Source organism: Denticeps clupeoides, chromosome 8 (genome assembly GCF_900700375.1).
Source record: "Denticeps clupeoides chromosome 8, fDenClu1.1, whole genome shotgun sequence".
Taxonomy (NCBI): Eukaryota; Metazoa; Chordata; class Actinopteri; order Clupeiformes; family Denticipitidae; genus Denticeps; species Denticeps clupeoides.
Genome location: NC_041714.1, coordinates 6,881,436 through 6,908,082, shown reverse-complemented (window position 1 = coordinate 6,908,082; position 26,647 = coordinate 6,881,436). Strand labels below are relative to the sequence as shown.

Below are 26,647 nucleotides of genomic sequence, written 5' to 3'. Positions count from 1 at the left end.
CAATACAATTCAAATGGCAATCGACAGGTTAAAAAAAAAAAAAAAACGTCCAGTTGCAAAATAAGAGAAAGAAAGGGGAAAAAAACGAGAGCGAGAGAACGCCACAATTTCTGGGTAATTGCGCGTGATTGACGTGTGTGTTTACTGCCTGCCAATCAATGTCAGAGGTAGCCACAGGATCAAATCATTTATCCTGTGTCAGAACCGCCGGCGACACGCGCTTTTACGTGCACACAAAGAACGCAAAACTCACAAAATAACAGGCGGCGTGATAACGGTCATCATTCCTGGATGCACCAGGCCGGAATTTTCCGGAGCTTTCGCCTGGTCTAGCCGCAGGCGGGTGTGTGATGAGAAATGTAGTTTTTTTATGAGAATATAAGGCAGGTCTACTTCTACACCGCTGACTAATAAAGGTCGGTAGTAGGGTCCAAGATCACATTACAAGGGGAGTTTGACTTTAATAAAGTGATGTTTGTGTGTGTGTGTGTGTGTGTGTGTGTGTGTGCACCCATGTGTTAAGGTTCCCAAATATGTTGTGTTGTGTACAGATGCAGAGACCAGAGACAATCCCTAAATAAAGATGGGATCGGGCCATAAACACATTAACAGTTTGCATTTAAGTGTATTTCCATTTTATTTACCATCTGCGGGGTGTTTGACTTTCAACGCGTTCAGTACCCCCCCCAGTCTCTTTTCCACGGTGTTAAAAGTGAATTAGAACAAGCCTTGTGGTTAATTAGTTCAGTTGTTTTACTCCATTGACATTGACTTTGATTACTTGCCATCTATTTTCTACCCACTGTAGTCCAACCACAGTTACACACTCTTCTGTGTGACATCTACACAACATCCTGATTGTAAGCCAGTATACACTTACATAAACAAAAGTGAACCACTTCCTGTCCCATTCTCTTGGGAACCCTTCCACACTTACGGTTAGCACTGTCTCACATCTCACTGTCTCAACACTGTCTCTCTCTCTCTCAGACACACACAAACACACCTACACACTTTCTGTGTGTGTGTACTCTCTAGTCCCCAGCAGACATGTTCACACTTCAGTGGGCAGATTGGGCAGAATTGAATTTCCCCGGGCCGTCTTAAGGGATTTGGTGGCCATTCTTCCTGATGAGTCCGCAGTGGAAATTGCACCTCAGCGCTGAATGAGGCTCGAAGCCTCTCATTAGGGCCGTCAACAAAGACGCAGGACCAACAGCGTGGCTACAAAGACATCCGTTGCCGTACCTGGCGCCCAGGTGAGGGTGAAGGCCGGGGAAATTCACACTTACACACATATTCACACACTCTCCTGGCCAGTCAGCTGTGGAGAGGTGGATCCGTAAAGATTAACCCCCTGACCAGACAGACGGCACTTTACACCATTGTAAAGCTTTTATGCATGCACACCTACACGCACACACACACACACACACACAGAGTAGGCCTGTGTTCAGCAGCTCTGTTATGCTCCTTATCTTTCTGATAATATAAATATATACACTTATCATATATATATTATAATTATACACATACATCTAATTATTTATTACTTTGTGTAAGTTTGTGGTACAGTGGCGATTGGTTGAAACAACTTTATTTTTTGACAGGGAATCCTGATAAGTTGGACAGTTTCGAATCCTGTGAAGCAAACTGGTTCATCTCAGTCCCTCCAATTCAGCATAAATATTTCAGTCTGTCTATTCATTGTGTCCTCACACAGATCCTCTCCTTATTAATGTCTAGCTAATCGCTTCAGCACTGTCATGGTTGGTCTGGTCTTTGGGAGAAAATTCCACATTTCCTCTGTGAGAAATGAGCGATTCACTTGCAAAGTACTTGATAAAATATACCTGCTGGGCTGTGTGTATTTGGCCTTGCAGACTCACAATGGACAATGAAGTGTCTGCCCAAATCTCTGCTCCTCACACACTCTGATGAATGCCTCTGTCATTTATTTATGTGTCTATCCCATATTTCTCACACTGACAAAATCCATAGTCCCAAAAAATAAGAAAGCTTTTCTAAATGTAATAAGTATGCACAAAGCAAAAGAGAATATATATTAATTTCTCTGACTCTTCATAACCTCTCTATTCGCAGAACACAGTTGAACACAAATTCTAAACGCCTCAAGACTCCTAATGGCATCAGCATGTTTTCAAGCGCCACTAAAAACAGTAATTTGAGGCTGGAGAACAGGATACTAGGGTCAGGCAGAGGGAAAAAAGAAAATCCTACAATGGCGAGAGGGGCTACAGAAATTGAAAGAAGATCTTTCTGATAGCATGTAATTATACAAGAAGGCTACAAGGATAATGCTGGTCTAGACACGAGCACACGCACACACACACACTTGGCAAATGCTCAAGGCTGCTAGTGCCGATCCGTGGTACCGTTCAATGTTGACAAAGAACAAGTCAACAATTTGGGCCTTGTGGTGGAAAAGGAAAATTGTACAAAGCCTAAGGTTGCCAGACAAAGCATTTCATTTCACCACAATGAAGGGCCTTAATCCCGCACAGACTCTGTCTCCAACTCATGCTCTCTCGCCCACTCACTCACAGGTCAAGCTGATCTTCACCGATGCCTCTGATCAATCATCAGTTCTCGCTCACTTTTCCTGCATCAGATGAAATGTTCTGCGCTCCTTCTTTCTGCGTACGTGGCAAAAGGTCATTCGCCGTCAGGCCAGATTTAGCACATTTGTTTCAGTCGGACAGGAAATGAAGTAGTAGCAATTAACCACCATGCACAGGGCCATAGCCTTTACAGTCCTGCAGTGGGGTCTGTTTCAGTGTTTTGATTCTGTGGGAGTGGTTATGATGTGGAGTTGGTTCATGGAGAGAGACCATGTGAACTTGTATTGGCACAAGATGTTCCTGACGATGAGGCAACAGAGCAGGTTCACCACAAATAGATAAAAGTCTGACAAACCTCATCAGAAACTGGTTAGATGAGTCTTTAGGCCCTAATTGAGAGAGATATGTGTTGCTATACTCACAGCTAAGTGGAACCGGCTAAGATTTATGGCCCTGGTTAGGTTTTGAGTCTACTGAGGATTTGTGGTTTTTGGAGGACTGGTCAGGTTTGGTGTCTCCTGGGAGGTTTTGGTTCTTGGAGTCTTGTTCTGTCATGGGCTGTTTCTTGACCCGACTCACATCCAGAACACTACTAGGGAACTGCTGTGTTGTGGATGAAACTTCCTCACCTAAAAACAAAAGAAGAAAAAAATAAATCTCTTAAATAAATCATCTTATTAAGTAAAGTGATTGTCATTGTGACACAGCACAGCACACGGTGACACAATGAAATGTGTCCTCTGCTTTTAACCATCACCCTTTGTGAGCAGTGGGCAGCCATGACAGGCGCCCGGGTGTGTGGGGACGGTACCTTGCTCAGTGGCACCTTGGCAGCTCAGGATTCGAACCGGCTGCTTCCTTAACCGCTTGGAAGCGGCCGGTTCGAATATATATATATATATATACACACACACACACACACACACACTTACGACTTAAAACACAGCTTTATATGTAAAATCAACAGTGACTGAATTAATATTTGCAAATATCCAGGAAAGCTTCGATTTACTGTCACACCTAGATCCTTATTCTAAACCATTTAAATGGTCTGTGCTGACAATCCGTAACACCCAATTAAGTTTTCTGTCGTTTTCAAGAAGGCAGCCACTCGCAGTTCCCTCTAAGCTCTGTGTGCAGGGAGGAGAAATGTTCATCAACTCACTCGGTGAGTGATAGAACTTATTAGCCACCATAGGAAGGCATTATGACAACTGTAAGCAGTGGTATCATAAGCAGCGCAGCATTATCACATTCTCCTTCCTCACAGCAAATAAAACAGACAGTGAAGAGGATGGAGCCAAACCCTGTCCTAACCAAAACCTGAAATCTTATCCAAACAACCAGACAAGTAGTAGGGAAGCCCCTTAAAGGTTGTATATACATCTAATTTTACATATGCAAAATCATTTATACAGAAAACTGTTTTGTGGACTGCCCAAGTACTGAAAGAAATGATACACATTTGAAATTAAATTAAATTTGGCCTAAAACAGTTTATAAGAACTTGCAACATTCAGCAGTGTTATTTGCTTTGCAGCCAACATTTCAATGTTGTTGTGTGCGTCCTTCTTCACTAAATCACAGAAAAACAGAAGGTGGTGATTAGCACAGATGCACAGCAGTCTGTGTGTGTGTGTGTGTGTGTGTGTGTGTGTGTGTGTGTGTAAATCGTAAACATAAAAGAGTCTCACTGTTGTCCTGTGCATTCTGAAGCACACCTCGTCGCCTAAGCAACACTCGCTCCAGCTCTGAGGGTGCGTTTGTTCTTTGTAGACCAGCTTCATTCTGCTCAGCTTGGACAGGTTGCTTGAATGTGTTCTGCACATTGTTGCACTCACACAGACACACACACAGAGTACACAACGGTTAGCAAATATCACAAAAAAAAAAGAACGAAGCGAGTGTATTCCAAACTGCAAGTGATTTACCAGGATTCCTCTGAGCTCTTGGATGGCAGAGCTGGAGGGGAGTCGCTCGCGCTGTTAAACACAGAGGAAGTACATTAGCGTTCAGACGGCTATAAGCGCATTAAATTGGCCATGCCCCCTCGTTCTTCCAGACCAGCTCAGCCATGGCATTCTGACAGTAATGAACCAAAAAGTTAGTATTGACATCAATACTAATAAACAAGCTTCAAGTTCTAGTTCAGTGTGAACAGTGTGTATGTGTGCGTGCGTGGGTTCTACCTGTGGAGGTCTGCTCTTGCTGGGTGTCTGTCCGACGGGCCGGAGGCGGATGCCTTTCTTAATGCGCTCCATCATTTCATCCACAGCCTGCTGCTTCACATCTTTCTCTGAGCACACACACATTTCAGATAACCCTTGAACACTCGCTCAGTGGCCGCTACACCTGCTCATTACCACGAGCAGCTAAACAGCAAATCATGTGGGTCAATACACTCAATAGACGTGTGATCTAAGGGACCGTGGAATGATCGCTGGTGCCAGACCTCCCGGTGTTTTCTCACACACTCACACACTCACACACACACACACACACACACACACACACACATCTGTCTCCAGTTCACAGAAACTGTGTGAGAAACAAAAGCACCTTGTGGCGTGAAAAAATCCACTGACCCCCCCCATTCTTCCTGCAACATGCCATACATTGTGTGCATCTCTGCACATGCGTAACCTTCCCTATCGTTGTTTCCAGAGGTCACAAGGACTATGAGATGCAATCCACTTGACATGCATCGTAAATGACTTTTTTTATTGTGCTCATTGCTAGCCACTTTTGCTTGTCTTGTTGTGCAGGAGAACAGAAAATAAACACATTCAATGTTTCCCTATATTTTTTACAAAGATTCCAACAAATGTTAAGAACCGCATGTGCATGAAGAGTAAGGATAACACGTTAAAAGGTCCCCATAATCTTAAAATGTACTACGGCACATTGAAGGCCCAATTCTAGCTCTGGCAAAACAATAAGGCTGCTACATGGTGCATTGTGGGACTATATAAATGCCACAAACATGCAACCAATCTGCTCAAGGTTTGCTTATTGTTGCTGCAAATGGTTGAAGAGAATGCCTGGCATGTCAGCAACAGCTAGTGTTTGTCCTTCACTGGCCCTTCCACTGTTTCTGAGGTGGGGCTGATGGATGGCCATTACACAGGACATCCTTGGCACATGGAATTCTCGAGTACCACAGTACTTCTTCACTAAAAAAAGAAAAGAAGAAACCACAACAAATCCAAAATCTTACCAGAGTCCTTTACTGTGTCCTTAGCTGTGTCTTTAACTGCGGAATCTTGAGCCACCAAAGGAATATCAGTGCTGGGGTCTTTCTTTTTCCGTAACATCGATAAGAGGGAGCTGCCAGGGTGGAAAAAGGATTACATGCCCATCAATAGAGCTGCTCCCCAGTTTACCCCTTCTCAAATACGATGTATTTTTAATATAACTAAACATTACACACTTTATATATTAAAGTCTTTTGTGAAAAAAATAAGTTCACTTTTTATCTGAGAACCTAGTATGACCCCCCCTAGCAGAAATAATACATTATGATAATGCAGACCACCAGTCTGGAAGGAAGGAATTCTGACCAATCTTCCATTCACAATTTTGTCAATTGAGAGATGTTTCATCATTATCCCATTTAAATGTCTACCAAGTGATTCAAATTCTGCATATTATTGTCATTTAGGACTATGATCTTTTGTTGACTTTGGCTCATTTTGGCTCATGAAGAACATATAACTTGGCTCCACCCCTTGACTGGACCTGCAAAAATTTAAACACCATACATGGATAAAATTTAAGCATGATGCTGGAATAACTAAAGACCCTTTCAAATTGAATAATTCACAGTTAACTCTTCTGCTGTATTTGCTCTTTTCTACTAAACTGCTGTTCCTGTCGAAATGTTCAGAATGAAGTCTTACTCTATGCTATTTTTGAAATGAAAATGTTTCCTTCTTAGTTTCTCAATGGCAATAGGCTTAATTAAAATGAATGTAGAATTCCTAATGCTAAGTAAATGCATTCTGATCCCCTTTTTTCCCCCAGAGTTTTGAGTAATAAATACACCAAGTGGTCTTAAGAAGTAGAGGGTCTTCAACCTACAGAGGGGTTGACCAGCAACATGCGGCATACCATTTCTAGTGGGATGAATGGCCTTCAGTACTTGACAAGTCAAGATTATATCTTGTTATTATCATCACTACCTAGTAAAGTCTGTCAAACTGATATCAAAAAATGATCTGCCTCATTTTACTGATTTTTTTTATACTTTTCCTTTTTACTAAATTTTTTGTACAAATATTTGTACAAAGTACTTGCCTAATATTGAGTGTGTATGTATGGTTTTGGTGCCCAGAGATGCAATCATGAATAGGACTTATGCAAAGTGAGTGAGTGAGATTTTTTCCAATGTTAAAATAGCATTATCCAGAATGACAAGGTGAGACAATTAATTATTATTATGAAGCCAGGTGAAATACCATTATGGTAATAGGGAACATTTAGAACATATACATAATTTTAAAATACTATACATATACACACAATAAATTATATAAAAAGTATAATTACTTTGTCTAAAAATGACTTTTTATACATCAAGAAAATTATAGGATAACGGATCTGGTCACATTAGAGTAATGACTATTCATTGGCATTTTATGTTAATTGTATTTATTAAATTATTAACCAATACCATGATGATTAAAAAAAGCTTCATATTTTAATTTTATCAAGCTTGCTGACTGCAATCAGTTGCACAGGCAGGATAAATGTTAAATGCAGGCTTGAGATGAAGAGGCAGGTATGCATATAGAAAGAAAAAAGCTTCAAAGAGATCTTGGTTTCGTTTGATATAAAAGAACACGCTAGAACTAATCTGAAAAAAAGGCAGAATACTGCACATTCGGGAGTTTAACATAGTCAATTCAGTAATTTGACAAAATCTCAGTTTGAGGTGAATGCTGAAAGTCTCACCTGAGGGGATTGGAAGAAAGCGACAGGCCTGGGGGTGGTGGCGGAGGTGGGGGTGGTGGAGGAGGAGGGGGTGGAGGAGGTGCAGGAGCAGGGACCGGGTTACTGGCCTGCTGCAGGTTCTTCTTCAGCTCTTCCACTACATGACACAAGTACAGACACGGAAACGGACATGAAAAAGGAAACATTCTGAAGATATTGACGGCACCCCAACATCCATTTATTATTACAACACCACCTGTGGGCCTGTTGGAATTCACAATTGTAAGCAAGTAGGGATGCCATTCGACCACTTCAGCATCACATTTTATTTTAAGTTATGTAGGGTAGCACATAAGGTTCTAATTTCCATGGGACCCTTCCAGTGAACCAGTGAAGTTTAGAAACTAAAACTTCTCCATGATAAAGGATGCTACGGTATAAGGTACCCTGACATGAAAATTAGTTTTTCTTTTATATCGGTCTTAGTGGTCTCCTAATACTGTACAGTATATGAAGTATCTTTCCGAAATTCAGACTTGGCACAGAACTTTAGCCACTTTTAGCCAGTCCCACAATGAGATTTCCCCAGGATACACCGTTTCAGATTGTGTAGCTTTATATGATATTGAGGAGGAGAGCAGCCTACAGAAGTTGAGGGGACGTTCTCGGAAATTACGTCATCACCACTATTCAGCAACCACAATGTTTGATGCAGACTGGAAGTCGTGTCAGCATTGACGCAGAAAAAAATGTAATAAGCCCACTGAGTTTCATGTGACATAAATTAAAAAATACATTTGCGCTTACATCCAATCACCAAGCAACTGCAATGCTTTGCATGTTTGGAAGCCATGACGGTTGGTGGAGTTACTTTTTTCTGTCCTCTGCATTTAGCCATCACCTTAATGAGCAGTAGGCAGCCATGAAAGGCACCTGGGGAAAATTGTGTTTTAATGGTACCTTGCTCAAGGGGACCTCAGTGGCACTGGTGGCTCAGGATTTTAACCCACAGCCCTTCGGTTACGAGTCCACCTCCTTATCTGCTAGACTACCACTGGCCCTTAAAGGCCCCTTGGCACAGTCAAAAGACCTGTTTGGTTAAAAGATTAAACTGATACTCTTGGACATCATATATGAGCACAATTCTCTGGCGTATTACAAAGTGATGTTTCTTATATTGCATGGATGCCCTCAGTGAGGCTGGATGTTCTGATGATTGACTGTGGGTGTGTCATTTTGGGGGCTGGATGCTAAATTTGTTAAATTTGATGCTCTAGCCTATGGACTATTTAATATTTGCATCACCAGCAGAAATCGGCACACATCTTGGTGATACTTAAGTGCCAGCCAAGCAGGAGAAGGACAATTTCATGGGCTGCTTTAGAGGAGCCTTTGTGACACATTCAGTGACTCATTCAGTCGTCAGATGCAACCTTACAAGGATGTGACACCCAAAATGAGACATACCTTGTGTAAAAGAATAATGTTGACCACTGACCTCTGAACCTCATGTCCTTGGCATCTGTTTCTGCCTTAGTGCATCTCTCCCAATATTCCTTCTTTTCCTCCTCCAGAAGCTCCACCTTCCGCTGCAGGGCTGCCACCTCCTTCTGCAGTGGGGCACTAAGAAGCTTCTGCTCCATCTCCTGGATCTGTGTGTGTGTGTGTGTGTGTGTGTGTGTGAGATTGTATAAAGGAAAGTATGTGAAAGTGTATGAAATTATTGTCAGGTATTTGAGGATATATGGAAGGATGGAAGAAATTGTCAAATTTTTGCCCAGTGAACACCCGGAAATCAAGGCCATTCATCAAGTGTCATTTACAATTACCACCTTCTAGCAGCTTTATTGGTCCAGTACCACCAGAGACAGAATTTGGGACCCGTGGACATTGATCTACCTAACAACAATCTTGTTCCTCTCAGTCTGCAATTTTTTTCTGCCATTTGTCACTGACCACTGATGTTAATGTCATCTAGCTTTTAAGTTGAGAAGTGTTATGGGCGGGGTCATGCTAAGCAGCGAGTACACGAAATCCACGAAAGTACTACAGAAGTCAATCATTTTCTAACCTGTAAAACTAATGTCAGAATTTCCTCTACAACTCACCTTCCAAGTGATAAATTCTTCACATCTAATCAACAAATCGATAAATAATTAATGCTAAAGACACACACACACAGATTAAATACAGTGACAGCAAGCTGACATTACAAAGACCCGAATGAACGCAGCGCCTGCGGTGATAATTGTTGATAAGTAGGTGTGGAATGGCGCCAGCCGGCGTTTTCTCTACCCTCTAATAATATGTTAATTGTTCTTAAAATGAAAGCCAGGCTCACCTTTTTAGCCCTCTGCACTAGAGAGCAGGGATCTCACTCGATGATAATTGCTAGAATCTGCCTGAATTGAGTCTCTGCGATTCTCTGGCTTCCTGAAACCCGGTGGTTGTTGCGGTAAGTACTGCCAAGAGTAATTACCAAACCCAAAGACCACTACAATGTTTTTCTGTCTCTCCTCTCAAATATTGTCTCTGGGCATGACAGGGTGCTGTACATCTCAATGGCAGATCGCATGGCCAGAAATTTACTTGCTGTGGACTGTCGGACCCAAGGTCTTTCTAAGGCCTTTGTTGTGGAATTATAAATTATGAATGATTTTATGACCATCCATTTTGTATATAAAATAAAGTTTGCCACTTCAGGACCCCTCGTCTGCCAGACAGCTGCTGTGTAGTGTTGTGATCTGTAGATTTCCTTAAGTGAAATTCAATAATTTCTAAGTTGCCTCTAAGAAATATGAAATTTAAGACAGATTTTGCATCCACGCTAATAAAAATAGTGAAGAGAAGTGAAAGTGATTGTCACTTGTGACACAGCCGCACAGCACATGGTGCACACAGTGAACTTTGTCCTCTGCATTTAACCCGTCACCCTGAGTGAACAGTGGGCAGCCATGACAGGCGCCCGGGGAGCAGTGTGTGGGGACGGTGCTTTGCTCAGTGGCACCTCAGTGGCACCTTGGTGGATCGGGATTCGAACCGGCAACCTTCTGATTACGGGGCCGCTTCCTTAACCGCTAGGCCATCACTGCCCAAATAGAACTACGTACACACAAAGCAAATATCTGTTTGCCAAATTGGAACAGTTTATCTATTGTATGACTGGTGTTTTGTGTGTAAAATGCTCTTCTGCTCTAAACCCTGGAGTTTGCTTACTGTTGTGGTGGATCTGGTGCATGCTGTATTACGCTGGGGTTGACAGGTTGTGAGATTACTGAATAAAGGCCTGTGTTAGTTGCAATATGTGCAAATAAAGTACTTAAGAAGACTCTTTCTCTTTGCAATTGCTTTTACAGCAATAAGCATCTAACTGCATGCTGATAAATTCCAAATGGGTTGTAAAGTTTATATGAGTTGTCAGTTCCACATTGGTCTAGGTTGTAGTTTCTAATACTACAGCCCATGTAACCTGTCATCAAATAATTTGTTGTGCCTAAAATACATTTGCTAATTGGGGGGTTTAATATATTAAAACATTTTCAGTAGATACCCTGTATTCTGAATTTAAATGCTGGTAATAGATTCTTCTAGTTCAGTTCCAATGAACTCAGTTATTTAATTTTCCAAATGTCCAGACGACATTTTCAAGATATTCTTGAAATCAAACCTGACCATAAGCTCACTCGTATCTTTAAAGGTTGAGGGAACCTAATATGTTGCGGGCACAGCCAGACCTGTTGCTGGTGCATTAGCTTCTGGCTCTCCAGGGAATGGGTGAGTTGAGCCACCTCCCGCAATGCTCGCTCCAGGGTCTCATTGGGTGTCACGCTCTGCAGAATGATCTGACTCTGCCTCTTCAGCTTCTTCTGCTCCACCAACATCTGCGCAAACAAGCATTTCGCATTGATGTACACATCAGAATCTAGCAGGGTTAACAGTATGATTTAAGAGTTATATTTACTTTACATTATTTAGAAGAAGCTTTTATCCAAAGCGACTTACAAGAGGAAGACACCAGCAATTCTCGTTTGATTTCTATAGAATATTGAGTTTACAAACTAAGAGCCCTGATAAGGCTCAGACTTGTCAGTGAAGAGCATGCTCTTCACTTATATCCTCAACCTAACCTTCCCCACAAGGTTGGTACCATGTTTTTGTGATATTTTCATTTGCATAAATATGTTTAGGAGGTTTTACTTTTACTTTTTAAATATGTCATTCAAAGGCTACAACCAATAGACCTGAATGAAAACCATATCATCTCTATATCTTATTTAAAACGTAAGACTGAACATTTACTAGCTACAGCACTTTCCTGTAAAAGCTTAGGAAGAAAGAATGAGTATGTTTCTGAATAAAGTAGACAGAATATGAAAGAATACCACTAGAAACTGTAAAATTAATATAACTACATTTGACTACACCAGGGTTCCTATAGATAATGATACTAAGACTAGTAAAAAAGCTAATGATCATTTAACCTACAGGCCAATTGATTGATTGTGACCAAAATATAGGTGTATGTAAGTTATGAAGATCTTATTTATGTGGTCATTTCTGCAGTGGAAAACAGCAGACGTGAGCAATGGTGGGTGCGTGGTGTGTGTTTGGTGGGAGGGGCTCTTGCCTCCCGGGCAAATTTCTCAGCCTCAGAGCGAAGGTCCTTCTCCAACTGCAGGGTCTCCTCTAGAACCTCAAACTCCTCCACAGCGAAGTGGGACACTGCAGAAAACATATTCACGCACAGACAAGATGACAAATGTTTTTATTTATTCGATTTTAACCTTAGGAACCAAAAAAAACTTTTTTTTTCTTCTAAGTTTCTATTGGTTTATTTGAATACAACAAATGCATATACACCCACATAGACATACAAACAAACAATATTTGTACTAATGTCCTTCAAGGGACCCTCTGCATGTCTCATGGCCTTGTCTGACCAGATTTGTAAGAAGTAGACATCATGGAGGTGTCACACACATTGTGAGATGGTGTCAATTTGTGGTAAATAGCAATAGCAAAAAGGCGTAGCAGTACACAATGCGGCTGTCAGACAGCTGGAGGTGCACAGAGTCAACCGCCTCAGACAGTAAATTAATTAAACATTCAGAACCGAATCAACTAGGCATTCAGCCCCAAGGACAAAGCCATTGAGGAGCTCAGAATAAATCGATTCATAAAACACAAGGTACTTTCTTGCCTGAGTGCTGATCTAAGATTCCTTTCTTTCTGTCTACCCTTCAACCACGTTCATTAGGAACCATGAGCAAAAACTGACCTCAGATCTGCCCTGGCACTCCACAGCTATTGTTCACTACAGTCACTCCTGCCACCCAAACCATTACGGGTCAACAATCCACTGAAGTCAAAATGAGCTGTAATATATGACCATGACATCCTTGAGACATTAGACAGGAAGGCTTAAGCGGCTGCCGGCTCAATACAATGAGTCAAAGGTGTGTGTGGCAAATAGAATGAGACAGAGAATGGAGCCACATCCATATGTGTGTGTGTGTGTTTATCTCCTGTATGTCTCCGCACTGTCATTAGTGCTGGCCTCTCGTCAGAAGCAGCGTGGAGGTCCAGGATATACTTGACTCTTCCTGCGCTGCGGTTATGAGGAACGTTCGGTAGAAAGGGAATTGCCTTAATTTATTTATTTTTGCTTGAGCTTAGTGACACTGTGCTGCAGAGTGAGTTCTAGGTCTCACCTCTGTTATATTTCGCCAAGAGCTTCTTTTGTGCCACGTTCTCCGCTATCAAAATGGTATTGTCGTGCTTCTCCGTCAGCAGCTGACATGCAAAAAGAGAGGGAGATGACAAAGTGACAAAAGTGGACAAACTACTGCCACTGGTGGAGGCCTGCAGACAGTTTTGAGTTGCTTTGAAAGAGAAGCTACACATTTGACTTATCCACTCCGTGTTTCCTTTGTTTCTTGCCTCGTCTCGTGTTTTGGACAGGTTCTCTCTTGTTGCTTCCAGATCTGAGCTGACGTGCTTTTTTTCCTCCAGTGTCTGTCCCAGCTTCTCTCGAAGCCCTAACTCATGCAGAGAGAAAACACATTCAGGCAAACATTATTGTCATTTTTAATATTAAATTCAGAACCAGTGAGGAAGGACACACCTGCAATAACTTTCTGACAGTGGATGGAGGTGCAGGCATGTTCATCATCCGCTTCCTCATCCTCATCATCCTCCAGCTTGATCTCAGTAAGAGCCTCAGGGCCAAGCTGGGCCAAGTACAGCATGGACTTCCTCTTCAGTGACCTGTTCTGGCAGTTCAGCTGAAGAAGGAATGAAAATGGACTGCAGGAAAACCGGCACCTTGACCTCAATAAAATCAGTTCAATCCATAAGCAGTGAGGAGCCTTGTCTGTTCATTTAAAAAAGTATAATTAGCTAGAAAACCTGCTTTAAAAACAAATTTGATGCCACATTTATGCTGAGTAGAGCCAATCATAAGAATTCTTCTAAATTTCAAATAAGAAAAAACAGAGGCATAAACTGATCAGCCATAACAGTTTGACAACAACACTTTATATTACAGTGGAACCTGGCATGGGTGGTAGATATTCAATAAGGTTATTTCAGGAGGGAAGAGTGACAGGTGAAAGTGTAGTGCATGTAGTGAATTAGGACTGCATATAGACACATCTTTATGAAGAACTGTAATTGGGTTTAAAAGCAGACCCATAAAACTAAATATTTCATTATATCTTTAGTTTAGACAACACTGAAGATACTTTGATACCCTCTTGCCCATACTTAGGAGCTTTGAAATTATTAGCTCTGTATCAGCTTCTTATCTGGAGGGCAGATCTTATGAGGTGACAAGGAACGGGACTACATCTCCTCCCTGCAAGCTCTCTACTGGTGTCTCACAGGGCTCAGTACTTGGACCTCTCCTGTTCTCCCTTTACACCACTTTACAGGTCATCCTTGCATGGAGTATCCTACTACTGTTATGCAGATAACAGCAAACCTTTCTTATCTTTTCCACCACCAGATGTACAGGTATATCCTGGATGGCAGGACATCATCTGATATTGAAGATTGCAGTTGAGTGGTGAGGTTGGGGGATGACAGTTAACAATAGCCACATGGAGCTTCAGTGTAAGGATAAAAGAGCCGCATGCGGTTCCAGATATGCGGGTTGTCGCTCCTTGATCAAGACTCTTCTATGCCTTGGCTCATTGTTGGTGGAATGACCTTCCACTAGACTGTTCGAACAGATAAGTCATTAAAGATCTTCAAATGCAAGCTAAAAACCTTCCTTTTCAGGAAATACTTTGATTTAAAGGCATCTTATGTAAAAAAGGTAAATGATTTCAATAATTGCTATTTTAAAGCACTTATGTTAGTCGCTCTGGATGTATGCAACATGCTGTAAATGTAAATGATAGAATGTAAAGTAGTCAGTGTACATCTAGTAAAAAAAAGTATAAATTTTCTGTCCTCTCAAAATAATATCCAAATTGTGTCATTGCCAGCATTGCCTTATCTGTCTTCTCCATGGAATTCACTAGAGCGTCACAGGTTGCCACTGGTATGCACTTCCACTCCACCATGACGACCGTCCAGCACCTTTACCCTCAGTTTATTTAGCAAGGCAGTGGTCATCTTGGAGGTGTTTGGGGTTGTTATCGTGTTAAAATACTGGCCTATGGGCCTGTTTGCGAAAGGGTGGGGATCACCCCACCTCTACAACCTCTGCAGCAATGCTGGCAGCAGTCCTGTGACCATGCCTGTCTTGGTGACATTCCCACCAGTGTTAAGTGTTTCCAGAACTGTGAGTAGTGTACTAAATTTACTGTACATAAAATACATGCCACCGGTGAATCCAATGAAATTGTTTACGAAATCTGCCACAGGGTGCAAGGAAGACGTCTGGAGTATGGAACAAATAACCAGTCTATAACCCAGCTGTGACATCAAACCATCACGTGAGCATACTTCTCCCTGTCAAACACCAACAAACTCCCACAGCACTAAATTCTGAAATAAGAGACTGCCGGAACTGCAGAGGAACATGGGTCTGCTTTTAAACCCAATTACAGTTCTTCATAAAGATGCGTCTATATGCAGTCCTAATTCACTACATGCACTTTACACTTTCATATACCTGTCACTCTTCCCTCCTGAAATAACCTTATTGAATTTGAAACGGCCATACAAGTTAATTAAGGAATCCACTAAGTAAAAACTGATGAACGCCTGAACGCCCCCCGAAGACCAAGCAAAGGCATGTTCAATTATGCATATTTCACAAGGAAAGGCTGGTTCAACCAGAGTGCCACTGAAGCCAGCCATCCTTAATCGAGGCATTTATTAATGACATCCAAGTCAGAGAAGATTGCTGCCATTTTGCTTTTTTTCTATTTGTCATTTTTAAATAAAAAAAAATGCAATCAACAAAATAATACTGAGATAAAAAAAAATCAGGCTCTTTGATAATAATCTACTATTGATGAGAGCGGATGTGAAAAAATTACACCCTCGGGCAAATCAAGACGAGCCAGCAGACGAGCAGCGGCGCTCTCTATACAGAGGTCACCATTACAAAGCCCCGGCCCCCTCATCATCTTAAATCAAACATCAAAACAAAATGTCATGTGTTTAGATTGCACTTTGATTTGACAGGCGGGCGTCCGACCGTGCTGCTCTGAACACCGCCTTTTAATTCACAACCCTGGAACTTATAAAGAAAAAGCTCCGCTTTTCATACAGAACCACAAATAGCATTTAAGGAGAAAATCAAATGACAAAAAAAGGAGGCCATTTAACAAATTTGAGGTTTAAAAAACAAACGTCACACCTAGCTAAATTATCTTGGCTATTTAAATGCAAATTTGTCATGAACCAAAACTATAATTTTGCAACATAACTTCAAAGTTGACAGCCGAGAAAAAAAATGTTATGACAGTCTGCTCTGCTATTGAAATTGGTCCTGAGGATGGACCTGTGCACATGAGCTGATTCTGAGTAAAAAAAAAAAAAAAACCTTAATATGAGCAGCACGTCTGTCTCTGATCCTCCCTATTGAGGGCTGGGTCTAAGAAACGTGCTTAAAAAACTAAAATTATGGCTGTCAATCCACTAACATATGTAACTGATTAATTTTACATGTTGCTATAAATGCTGTAAATGTAAATGTAAATGCTATGAATGAATCGCAATTAATTATTTTTTATTATTTTTATTATTAAAATGTCCACCTGTCTGGGTGAGCCTGAAAAAGAAGACATATGTTAAGTGAAGTGATTGTCACATGTGACACACAGCAGCACAGCACACGGTGCACACAGTGAAATTTGTCCTCTGCATTTAACCCATCACCCTAAGTGAGCAGTGGGCAGCCATGACAGGCGCCCGGGGAGCAGTGTGTGGGGGCGGTGCTTTGCTCAGTGACACCTCAGTGGCACCTTGGCAGATCGGGATTCGAACCTGCAACCTTCTGATCATGGGGCCGCTTCCTTAACCGCTAGGCCACCACTGCCCCCAGACACAGGTAGATCATGTTGCTCTTGTGTTTCAGCGCCGTGCCAGCCGTTTGTCACCGTAATGCAAAAGAGGCATCATCTGAATTAAACATTTTTCACCGTCAGTCTCAATCTTGTAGTGATCAACGTGTTCATTTTAACACCCTAATGATAACATAAAAGTTTATTAACATCAAGTGGAAGAATATCAATTCATATCTGAATCTAATGATTCTGAACCAGTCTTTGTTAATATAAACATTGTTTGTAGCAGATATTCTGCTCTTTAGCTTATAATACATTCAGGATATATAAGATAGGTTTTCCATGTTTTCTCTTATATGGCTGACTTTGAACAGATTTATTGCCATTGTGTCTCCTTCTGCCTGGCTATGTGAGCACTTTAACTTCTGTAAAGTCACGTCACATCGTTCTGTGATGAAAATTCTCTTTTTAGCAGTTCTACAGTCACAACCCTTTACAAGCCTCAGTGTCCCTACAATCAATCAGACACACTGCATTCAAAAAGCAAAGAATGAAACTTTCATTTTCCTTCATTGCTGTGGCATGTAAAAGCGCTTTTGATTAAAATGTCGTTTACTGTGAATAGTTAAGTACAAAGAAGAACTGAAAAGGTTTAAACTTTAATATGGTATTCAGGATATTTGTATTCAGGATTTTATGCTATTCAATGCAAATGAATAGCTATAAATTCTAAGACCCCTCAGACCTGTGTCTAAATAAAATTTACTGATGCTCATAAAGTAGGAGAAGGCCACGAGAAGGTTAAAGGGAACCGTGGAGGGCTAGCTGAGGTCAGGGGGACCTACAAAAATGACTGAAAGACATTGGAGTGGAGCGGTGGTGCTCTGACCTATGTGGTGGAGTCAGCAGAAGAAAACATTTCCTGCCTCCTACAAAGCCCTGCATCTGCAGTAATCAATATTTAAACAAGCATGATGCATTTTGGAAACGTCCTCTGGCCACAATATGCAAAGGTGTGTTTGGAGAAAAAAAGGAAAATAACTATTTAGTATCAGCGAGGACGGATTATGCTTCGGCCTTGTGTTGCTGCCAGTGGCTCGGGGAACATTTGGTAGAGGGTAAATGGATTTGAATAAATACCAAAATCTACAACGCAGAACTTCAAGAGGCATAAGATGAATGTTCTGTCATGTCTCTCACAGTCCCCCCTGGCCAAGACATCTTTGAAAATCTGTGGACATTCATGCAACATGAATGAATGAATCCATCAGAATTACTCTTGGCAAATAAAGACGTCGTTAACGAGGATCGAATGTGCGAAAATCCCCAAAGACCTGAAAGACTCTTGGATACAAAAAGTGTTTAGAAGCTGTGATGCATGCCAGAGGGAGTGCTGCAAACTCCTGGACATGTCCAGGACCCAAACGTTGCCAGATTGTGCAACAGCTTCCTTCCACAGGTCTTCAGACACCTGAACACTCAGGGACTGGACTGGCACACATACACACACAAACACACACAGATGACTGTATTTTCTATTATTGCACTGTTCCATTTTGCATAGCAGTAACTTTGTATTTTTATTTGGCACCTTACATCACATTCACTGTCCCTTTTATTTGTTGTCTACATTCGTTTTGCCTTAAATGTTACTCTCGCAGTGCCTGTGTCCCATGTTTGCACTTTATGTAGCCGGGTTTATGTCGGCCCATAACTGTGCGGAGAAACATTGCCACTGAGCAAAGCACCGTCATGGCTGCCCACTGCTCACCAAGGGTGATGGTTCAAAGCAGAGGACGCGTTTCGTTGTGTCACCGTGTGCTGTGCTGTGCTACGCAATGACAATCACTTCACTTTCACTTGAAGGAATTGTCATTAACATATGAAAGAGATGTCTTCTGGTGACCAGTTCATATTCTACTCGCTTAACTCAATATGCCAGCCATCCATACCACCGGAGACTTGCACTTCGCTGTGCAACAGGACCTTTTTACAGGCATAGCCAGCAGAAGACTTTAACTCGTGTTTCGTGCAGAATTCGTTTAATTAGTGCTGATGGTGTCTTTGTGTAAATGTGCAGAGACAGACAGGCCTTTGTTCCACTTTCACACTCTGCTACTCGCCAGCTGCGCCGGACGGCAGCAGCGGCGGAGAAGAGCGGGGAAGAGAAAAGCCTTATTTTCTCCTCCCGAGTAGCAGTGTGATCTGCGACGTGCAGCCGCTCTGTTGGCCCGGCCGCTCTGGCAGCGCTGCAGCTGCTCGCCCGCCCGCTCCCGTCCCACCTGCCTCTTTCAATTTGACAACAGTTTCTATCCGTCACTCCTGCCCTCCACCGAGGCGCTTTCTCATCTGCCTCTTCCTATGTGGTTATCAGGCCGAACCTCCGCTTAAGCTCCGTCCATCAAAAAGACGAGTGGCGCGGGTCTATCATGCCCTGATCGCTTCGTCCGCAGTGGAGATGAGGCGAGGGCTAATGTCGTCTCTGGCTCACCCAGCATTCCAGACATCATAAACGATGATGCCGCCTCACACCTGCAAAGAGTCCCTGCGAAGGATTCCGAAAACGTAATACTGGCTTCTACCCAGAATCCTTTGCAAATAACCCCACATGCACTCCGGAGCCCAGGTGGACTGGCCATCTCTTTTGTCCAGATGCCCCGTGGACACAGACGATTGTGTGCATTATTGAAGAAAGAAAGAAAAAAAAAAATGTCATTCTCTGGATGTGTTTATGATGTCTGGACATCTGTCATTCACCACAGAGCAAGAAATCCAGGATCCAGGCAGGGGATACAGACGCCATCAGAACCAGGATGGCAAACATGTTCATCATACATTGATCAGAAACATAGCAAACGCAATAACTCACATCATGCAATATACCCGTTTATGGTTGAAACGAAGAAACAGGAGAACAAACATAAACTTTCACCAACACAGCTGACCATCCACCTGTGACTGGCATTACAGGACAGGAAAAAATGTCCCTCTTTCTGGAATATCACATTACCATTAATTACTCATTGGCTATCTCCACGTTCACAAAAAGAATAAACAAGAAGGAAGTACTCGCGTTACCTTAGAGGCCAGCGCCTCCACGCTCTGGCGGCAGGTCTTCTCAATCTCCAGGTTCTCTTGAATGCAGTTCACCTCCTCAATCACCTTATGAGACACTGAGGACCAGAGGAAAACAGGCCTTGAGCGCACCTCCTCGGTGATGCATTACGACATGGTGTCATCTCTGCCATTAAAGCACGTCTGTTCATAACACAGGCAGTCAGCGCGTCACAGAACGCCGTAAGCCATAATAATGCTGGGAGCCAACTTTCTTTACGCCGGCTACTCCTGAACCTAATGAAGCAGCTCAGCAAAGTCTTCAGACCATCTTGGGTCTAAAGTTCCTGCTTACTTCTTGAGGGACATTCAAGCACAGAATCGCAACACTTTAGTCGTTTTTGTTTGCCGTGAAGCCATGTTATCATGTCCTCAGCAGTGACTTCTTCCGAGACACACTGGCATTAAAAAAAACGAAGAGCATTTTTACTGGAAAGTCAAATTTGTTAATGAAAACTCAAACTTTCGCACACTTGGGGTCAAAAACAACTCCTGCGAGATGGGCTACACTGCACTTAGCACTGAAGAGCATTGACATTTATTTGTGTCCGTAATCACATGGCTCCTAGGAGCGGGAGCGCGCTTACTGCCACTTAACTAATTAGACATTGTGATCCTGGGAGGAAAAACAGGAATTAGCGCCATTCCGTCGCCCGTCCCTTCCCTCCGGCATCTAATTAAAACCTGATCAACGTATCAAAGTTTCCTTCCGCTGTCAGTTGGCGGGGACTGCAGCACTTAGCTGCCACTTTCCTGGGCGCGCGATCTGCTCCCCGCGCCTCTGCACAATGGCGTGAGCGCTGCCCCGCACCAGATGACACGGTAATTGTAATTACGGGTGGGCATAGTAAATAAACTGCGCTGGGGGCTGGGAACGCCCGAGCAGGGGGGTGTCGAGGCCTGCGACACGTCAGAACTGGCAGTCTTAATTGTAGCCCCCACCACTTCAGTGCCACATCTCGGTATCTTGAACCCCCCCCCCACCCCCGTTGTTTCTGTGAAGACTGGGAGGGGTGGGGTGGGGGGGGTGGGGGTGATTACTCGCGGAGTGAAGCGCTGGCGCATAATGGCACGAGCGCCACCGACAGAGCAGTGAATTAAACTGGGAACTTGATGAGGGGGACAGATGCCTCTGTGGTATTATCATTAAAACACAATGGCCGTGTTGTCATCAACCTTGCCATCGTCAATTGAAAGGACGTGATTGTGTGTTGGGGTCTTCTCCACCCCTCCCTCTCGCTCCCGCCCCCCTCCTCCAACCCCCACCGTTTCGTTTTGAATAGAAGCAATTTTCTGAGGGCTATGAAATCACGTAATAGGCCCTAATATGCAGCTGCCTGGCTTTGCTTGGGCGTCTCTATTAAAGTGGAAGTCACAATACATGTTTAGCGCCGAAGAAGATGCTAGAATCTGAGCAAAGGCCAAGTTTATTCAGACACACGCCTCGCTTGTTCTACTTCAAAAATTATGTACCTGTGCAGCACACACATTTGCACATTCCTGTAGAAACATTTTCGCGCATTGTTAAATAGCGGTGGCCAAGCGTGATCAGAAGGTTGCCGGTTCGAATCCCGAACTGCCAAGGTGCCACTGAGGTGCGACTGAGCAAAGCGCCGTCCCCACACACTGCTCCCCGGGCGCCTGTCATGGCTGCCCACTGCTTACCAAGGGTGATGGTTAAAAGCAGAGGGCATATTTCGTTCCGACACCGTGTGCTGTGCTGCAGCGTTTCACAATGACTTCAATCACTTCACTTTCACTTCACTAATGCCTGCAGTCACGCGGTTTTGTTCTCTAAAAACTGGAGTGCAGGCCAATAACAACATAAAAAAACTCTCTCCAAGCACATAAACTCACTAACAGATGTTAAAAACTGGTAAACAAAAGGGAACTACTTCTATTTTACTCACAGGTAAACAATGGGTATACCCATCACTCCTCTAAAAAGTTTAGAGATTAGAGCCGGGCGACATGGCAAAAAAAAAAAATCACGATATACTTTCTTTTTTTGTTTTTTTTTTTTTACGATTTTTATTGATTTTGCCAGATTGAAACTTGCCCCACGCCGCTTTGACCAAAACCAATAGGGTGACCAGTCATCTTCTTTTCCCTGGGAAATTTGTCCTCTTTTTGAGACCTGGATGCGGCCAGGATTTTCCACTCACGCTAGTTGAAATATTGCTACCACAGCCCCAACCCGGCTCCATTTTCAGTCATTTCGCTCTTTGCTAGCTTTACGCAGTGAACTGCACGTCACGTGGTAGGCCTACAGCAAGCGATGCTTCCATATTGTCTCAATTTAAAGGTAAATGTAAGTACACATACCAAAGGTGCTAATTTCTGCCCTTTTTATTTTGATTGTGTAGAATGGCCAAAGCCGATCACTGACATTGAGCAGAATTTTATCACGACCATATCATCTGTTTTCATCAGAATGAGCTGCTGGGGCTTGTAGAGCTGTAGAAAACGGGGATGAATCTGGTGGGGAAAATCGGGGCAGGGAGGTGCACAGCTCTCTGCACTGGTGGCATTCTGGTGATGGTTCCCAAATTGTAACCTATTCCAGTCAGTGGAATAAGTGATGTAAGCAAATCCAGATTAAGAACCACAACTCCAATGAGACAAAGCGACAGGACACAGTAACCTTACCATCTCCGGAATAGGAATCATGGCAAGAGCAGAGAAGTCTGAGGTGAAGCCTGGAGCCGGCCGGCAGAGGGGTGGAGACGTCTGACTAAACTTCTCAAAATTCAGACTAACACATCCAGGCAATGCAGTTCGGAGTCAACCTACTCCTGCTTGTGTCCATTGGACCCAAACTGTCCTAGGCACTCTGCACACGCTCCACATTTCTATTTCCAGGTCAAAGACATTAGAGGAAATGTGGTGCGTGTGCAGAGAGCCTAGGACAGTTTGGCATAGCAAATGTCAAACTGTTGCTGTATTCCATGACCATGCTAAATTTTGGTAAAACAAGGACAACATGCATCTGACATGCATGCAATAATTAAAATGGAAATGAAAAATGGAGCGTTTACAATCTATTCAATTGACTGCTCAACACGGGACCAACTAAATTGGCTATGTTTGTTTGGACTGTGATGTAAGCCAAGCTGAAATGACCACCTATCAAAGCAAAGTCTGACATATTGATTCCCCTCCCATATATACTGTATACTGGAGTAAGAACAGACGTCTGATGAAATTGCCTTTTTGAGCAACAACTACATCTGGACTAGACTGTATGGAAACATGGTGACTGACTCACATCCTCTTTGCTTTGCAATCCAAAGTTCCCGCAAATGCTGTCTAGTATCTCGAGTTTCCTGTGGAAACTGCCTCTGTTCTAAACTATAATTCTCACATCCATCTTCCTCCTTGTACAAACCGACACACTGAAATTCTATTACTTTTTAACTCACGTTCTCGTCCATAAGACATGAGACTTTTGAATGTTGGGCTTTTTTGTTTTTAGGACGAAAAAAAAAAAAAAAGATGAAATCTTGAATGGCTTCACTTCTATGCAAGTAAGAGGGAATCCTAGGGTTCCCACTTGTGTGTGACCCTACTTCACACCAGCAGTGGTAAATGCAGTGGCCCCTCGAGCAGAGCTGATGGAAATCCAGCATACCAGCTCAGGTTAACATCACTATTCATTAGCAGCATGCTGGAGTCTTTTGTGTTTTGGGACTTATGAGTGTTCAGCTGCACTTGAATGTATGAATGATCAGCTGTGTGCTTTGTGTCTCTTCAACAGGACGTTTATGACGTTTTAAATAAAAAAAAAATGTCTTGCACAATATGCCTGATGTTTTCCGACGTGCGTAAGAATAAAGAATAAGGAGATAATCATGGCTATTACAAGTTGCTATCTATGTATGCACAGCCACGTTTTGTTTTTAAGGCTACCTATGCTTTTTAGAATTCAGGAAGATGACTCAGTTTCCATGGAACATAATGCTTCGTATCAGATGCTTTAGACAACAACACATTGCTAAGTCTAAATAAAGGCTTTAAACGTCCTTAATCATTACGTATAATTAAATGTTATTACATAACATTATCTTAGTAGGGAAGAAATTTCATTCCTTCATTTAGTTCCTTTCATTCCTATCTTTGTATACATGTGGTCCTCACAAATCTATGGAAGAGATGAAGAACGGGCCGTAGTGTGCTTAAGGCAAAGTGTTTGCAATGTGTCTGTTACGGAATGTCACATGGTATGAACCTCTCTCAAAGTCTTGCAGTTTCTTCAGCGCATCGTCCCTCTCTGTCTGTAGGCGAACACACTGAAAGGCAAGACAAGAAATTATACTTGTAATCCACAACTATGTGCATTAATTCCTGAGGAACTACTTAGGAACTTTAATTCCACTTTGAGCCACCTTACTATGGTCCAAAAAATTATTTAATTAAATCTGACTTTATAAAATATGCACAATTATACAGAACCGAGAATCTTCCACAAATGTAAATGGGAAAGGTAACAAATATCCATATCCATGAGAAACATGAATAAAACAGACTGACCTGTGTCTTGGTCCTTTCATTCTCTCTTTGCAGGTCCTCATACCGCTGGATAGCTGCGGAGAAACACGACCTCCAGTAAGACATCATTCTAGATTCTGTACACCCGCCACACCGACTGCTGCACGGCTGCGGAAACAATCGTCTCCCGCATGGAAACTGCGTTTTTTTTTTTACAGCCCAGTCAGACAGAGTCAGGCGAAATTCCACAGACCCACTGGTGATGAAGAAGGCACTCTGCCTTAAACGCAAATTAAGCGCCACTGCTGGGGAGACCAGGAATAATGAAATATTCAAGAAAAACAAGTTTTAGATGCCAGAACAGTCAAAAGCACTTATACGAACAGTAATTCATTTAATGGTTTGAGATTATACAGATATATTAAAAAAAAACTCTGTCCAAACTGTCCAGTTGTCATGATTTCTTTTCACTTATCTGGTCAACAATATTGCTTTACTGTTTATATTGTTTTAAGCAACAGTCAGAACAGGGTGAAATAGGAGGTCCCATGGCAGTAGCTCTCAATCTGAGGCTTTGCCGATCTGGAATGGCTGCCATTGGAAATGTAAAGAGTTTTTTCTTCTCCGATCTGACCAGTCAGAGCACAACTTGCAAATTTTTGATCACCGAGTGCATGCATACAGTAATTCAACACACCTACTATGTGGTGGTTATGGAAACTAAGATGGAGCCGTTGTGATGAACCCAATGCAAGAAACCAGTTTAGTTTTGTAGTAAGAATAAGACCATATTTGATGAATCTGATCAGTCCTTTTGCCATCATGGCTGCTCTGGTCATTATATTGAATGAAAAGAAAGTCTTCAGCACAAGGTTAATCTTCAGGACTGTTGGGAACCATCACCGTTGTCTAACTTAAGGTGGAGGAGAGAAGGCAAGAGTGTGGAATGCTGCCATCACGGCAAAAGCTCCCTGATTTGGAGAGACGCAAACTTTCTGCCTTGTTTGCTATTCTTTCGTTTATTAATCGTGAGTTATTTCATGGCCAATGCAACACCCATAAACGAGTACTTCAAACTTTTGAACAAAAAAATTCTAAGATTGGGGACGTGGGAGAACTTGCTCAGAGCATCTCCAACACTGCAGGGCCTCGCATTCCTGGTACCTTTTTGAAGAGGTTCAAGGGAAAAACATTTACGTTTACAGCATTTATCAGACGCCCTTATCCAGAGCGACTTTCAATCGGTAGTTACAGGGACAGGGTTAAGTGTCTTGCTCAGGGACACAATGGTAGTAAGTGGGCTTTGAACCTGGGTCTTCTGGTGTGTTACCCACTAGGCTGCTATCACCCACAAAAACCACCAGTAGTCACGCGGCGACCCGTGTGTGTGTGTGTGTGTGTGTGTGTGTGTGTGTGTGTGTGTGGAGTGAGACTAGATACTGAAAATGGACCTGTGGACTCCCTACGGTCTCTCAGTGGGACAGCGCCACGCCGCAGGGTTCACTTCTCGGCCGGTCGGGCGTCTCGGATGGCCGCGTCTCCTTCCCGCTCACTCGTGACGGGCGAAAGCGGCGGCGCGCCTGCGCGTGTGCGCGCAGGCCAGAGCGCGCGCGCACGGCGCCGAACCGTCCGAAAGGCCAGCCGAAGCCCATACACGCATACGGCGAGGGCTTTTATGCAGTCAAAGTTCCCCAAACAACGTCACCCGTTCGGCCATGCCACGCCAACGGGGCAGCGTAGCGGTTTGCTGCGTGAACAAGAGGTTCTACTTCCCTAAAGCCAGTTCTCCGGCCTGATTTCCGATGGAAACATCTGGAAAGTCGTCCAGAGGACTGGTCGGATTGTGAAGAAGGGCTCGAAACGGGCAAGAAACTTTTCCCAGGTTTTCCAGCTACAGTAACCACACAGAGCCCCGTCCCGGTTCGGAATACCTTGACTGGATAATTTAGCAATGTTCTCCATCCGCTTTTCCTCCGATGTCGCCATTTGCGTGGAAAAGTGCAGGAATCGTCCCGAAACAGGAAGTACCTGGACTTTACCTGCGACCCGCCCAGCCCTCCTCTCTCT

At 43.0% G+C, this 26,647-nt stretch overlaps 1 protein-coding gene across 1 annotated transcript; it reads right to left on the bottom strand.

The window, feature by feature from the left end:
• Positions 1–618: 618 nt before the first annotated feature.
• shtn1 (shootin 1) lies at positions 619–26,615 on the bottom strand. The gene is made up of 16 exons (XM_028990186.1): positions 26,512–26,615; positions 24,623–24,675; positions 24,321–24,381; positions 20,057–20,151; positions 13,639–13,798; positions 13,455–13,552; positions 13,226–13,307; positions 12,142–12,236; positions 11,249–11,395; positions 9,013–9,166; positions 7,536–7,671; positions 5,800–5,909; positions 4,772–4,878; positions 4,514–4,564; positions 4,277–4,403; positions 619–3,211 (listed from the first exon to the last, which is right to left on the bottom strand). Exons 1-16 carry the CDS (start codon positions 26,564–26,566, stop codon positions 3,021–3,023), a joined length of 1,722 nt encoding a protein of 573 aa, XP_028846019.1. The 5' UTR covers positions 26,567–26,615; the 3' UTR covers positions 619–3,020.
• Between the last annotated feature and the right edge of the window lie 32 nt (positions 26,616–26,647).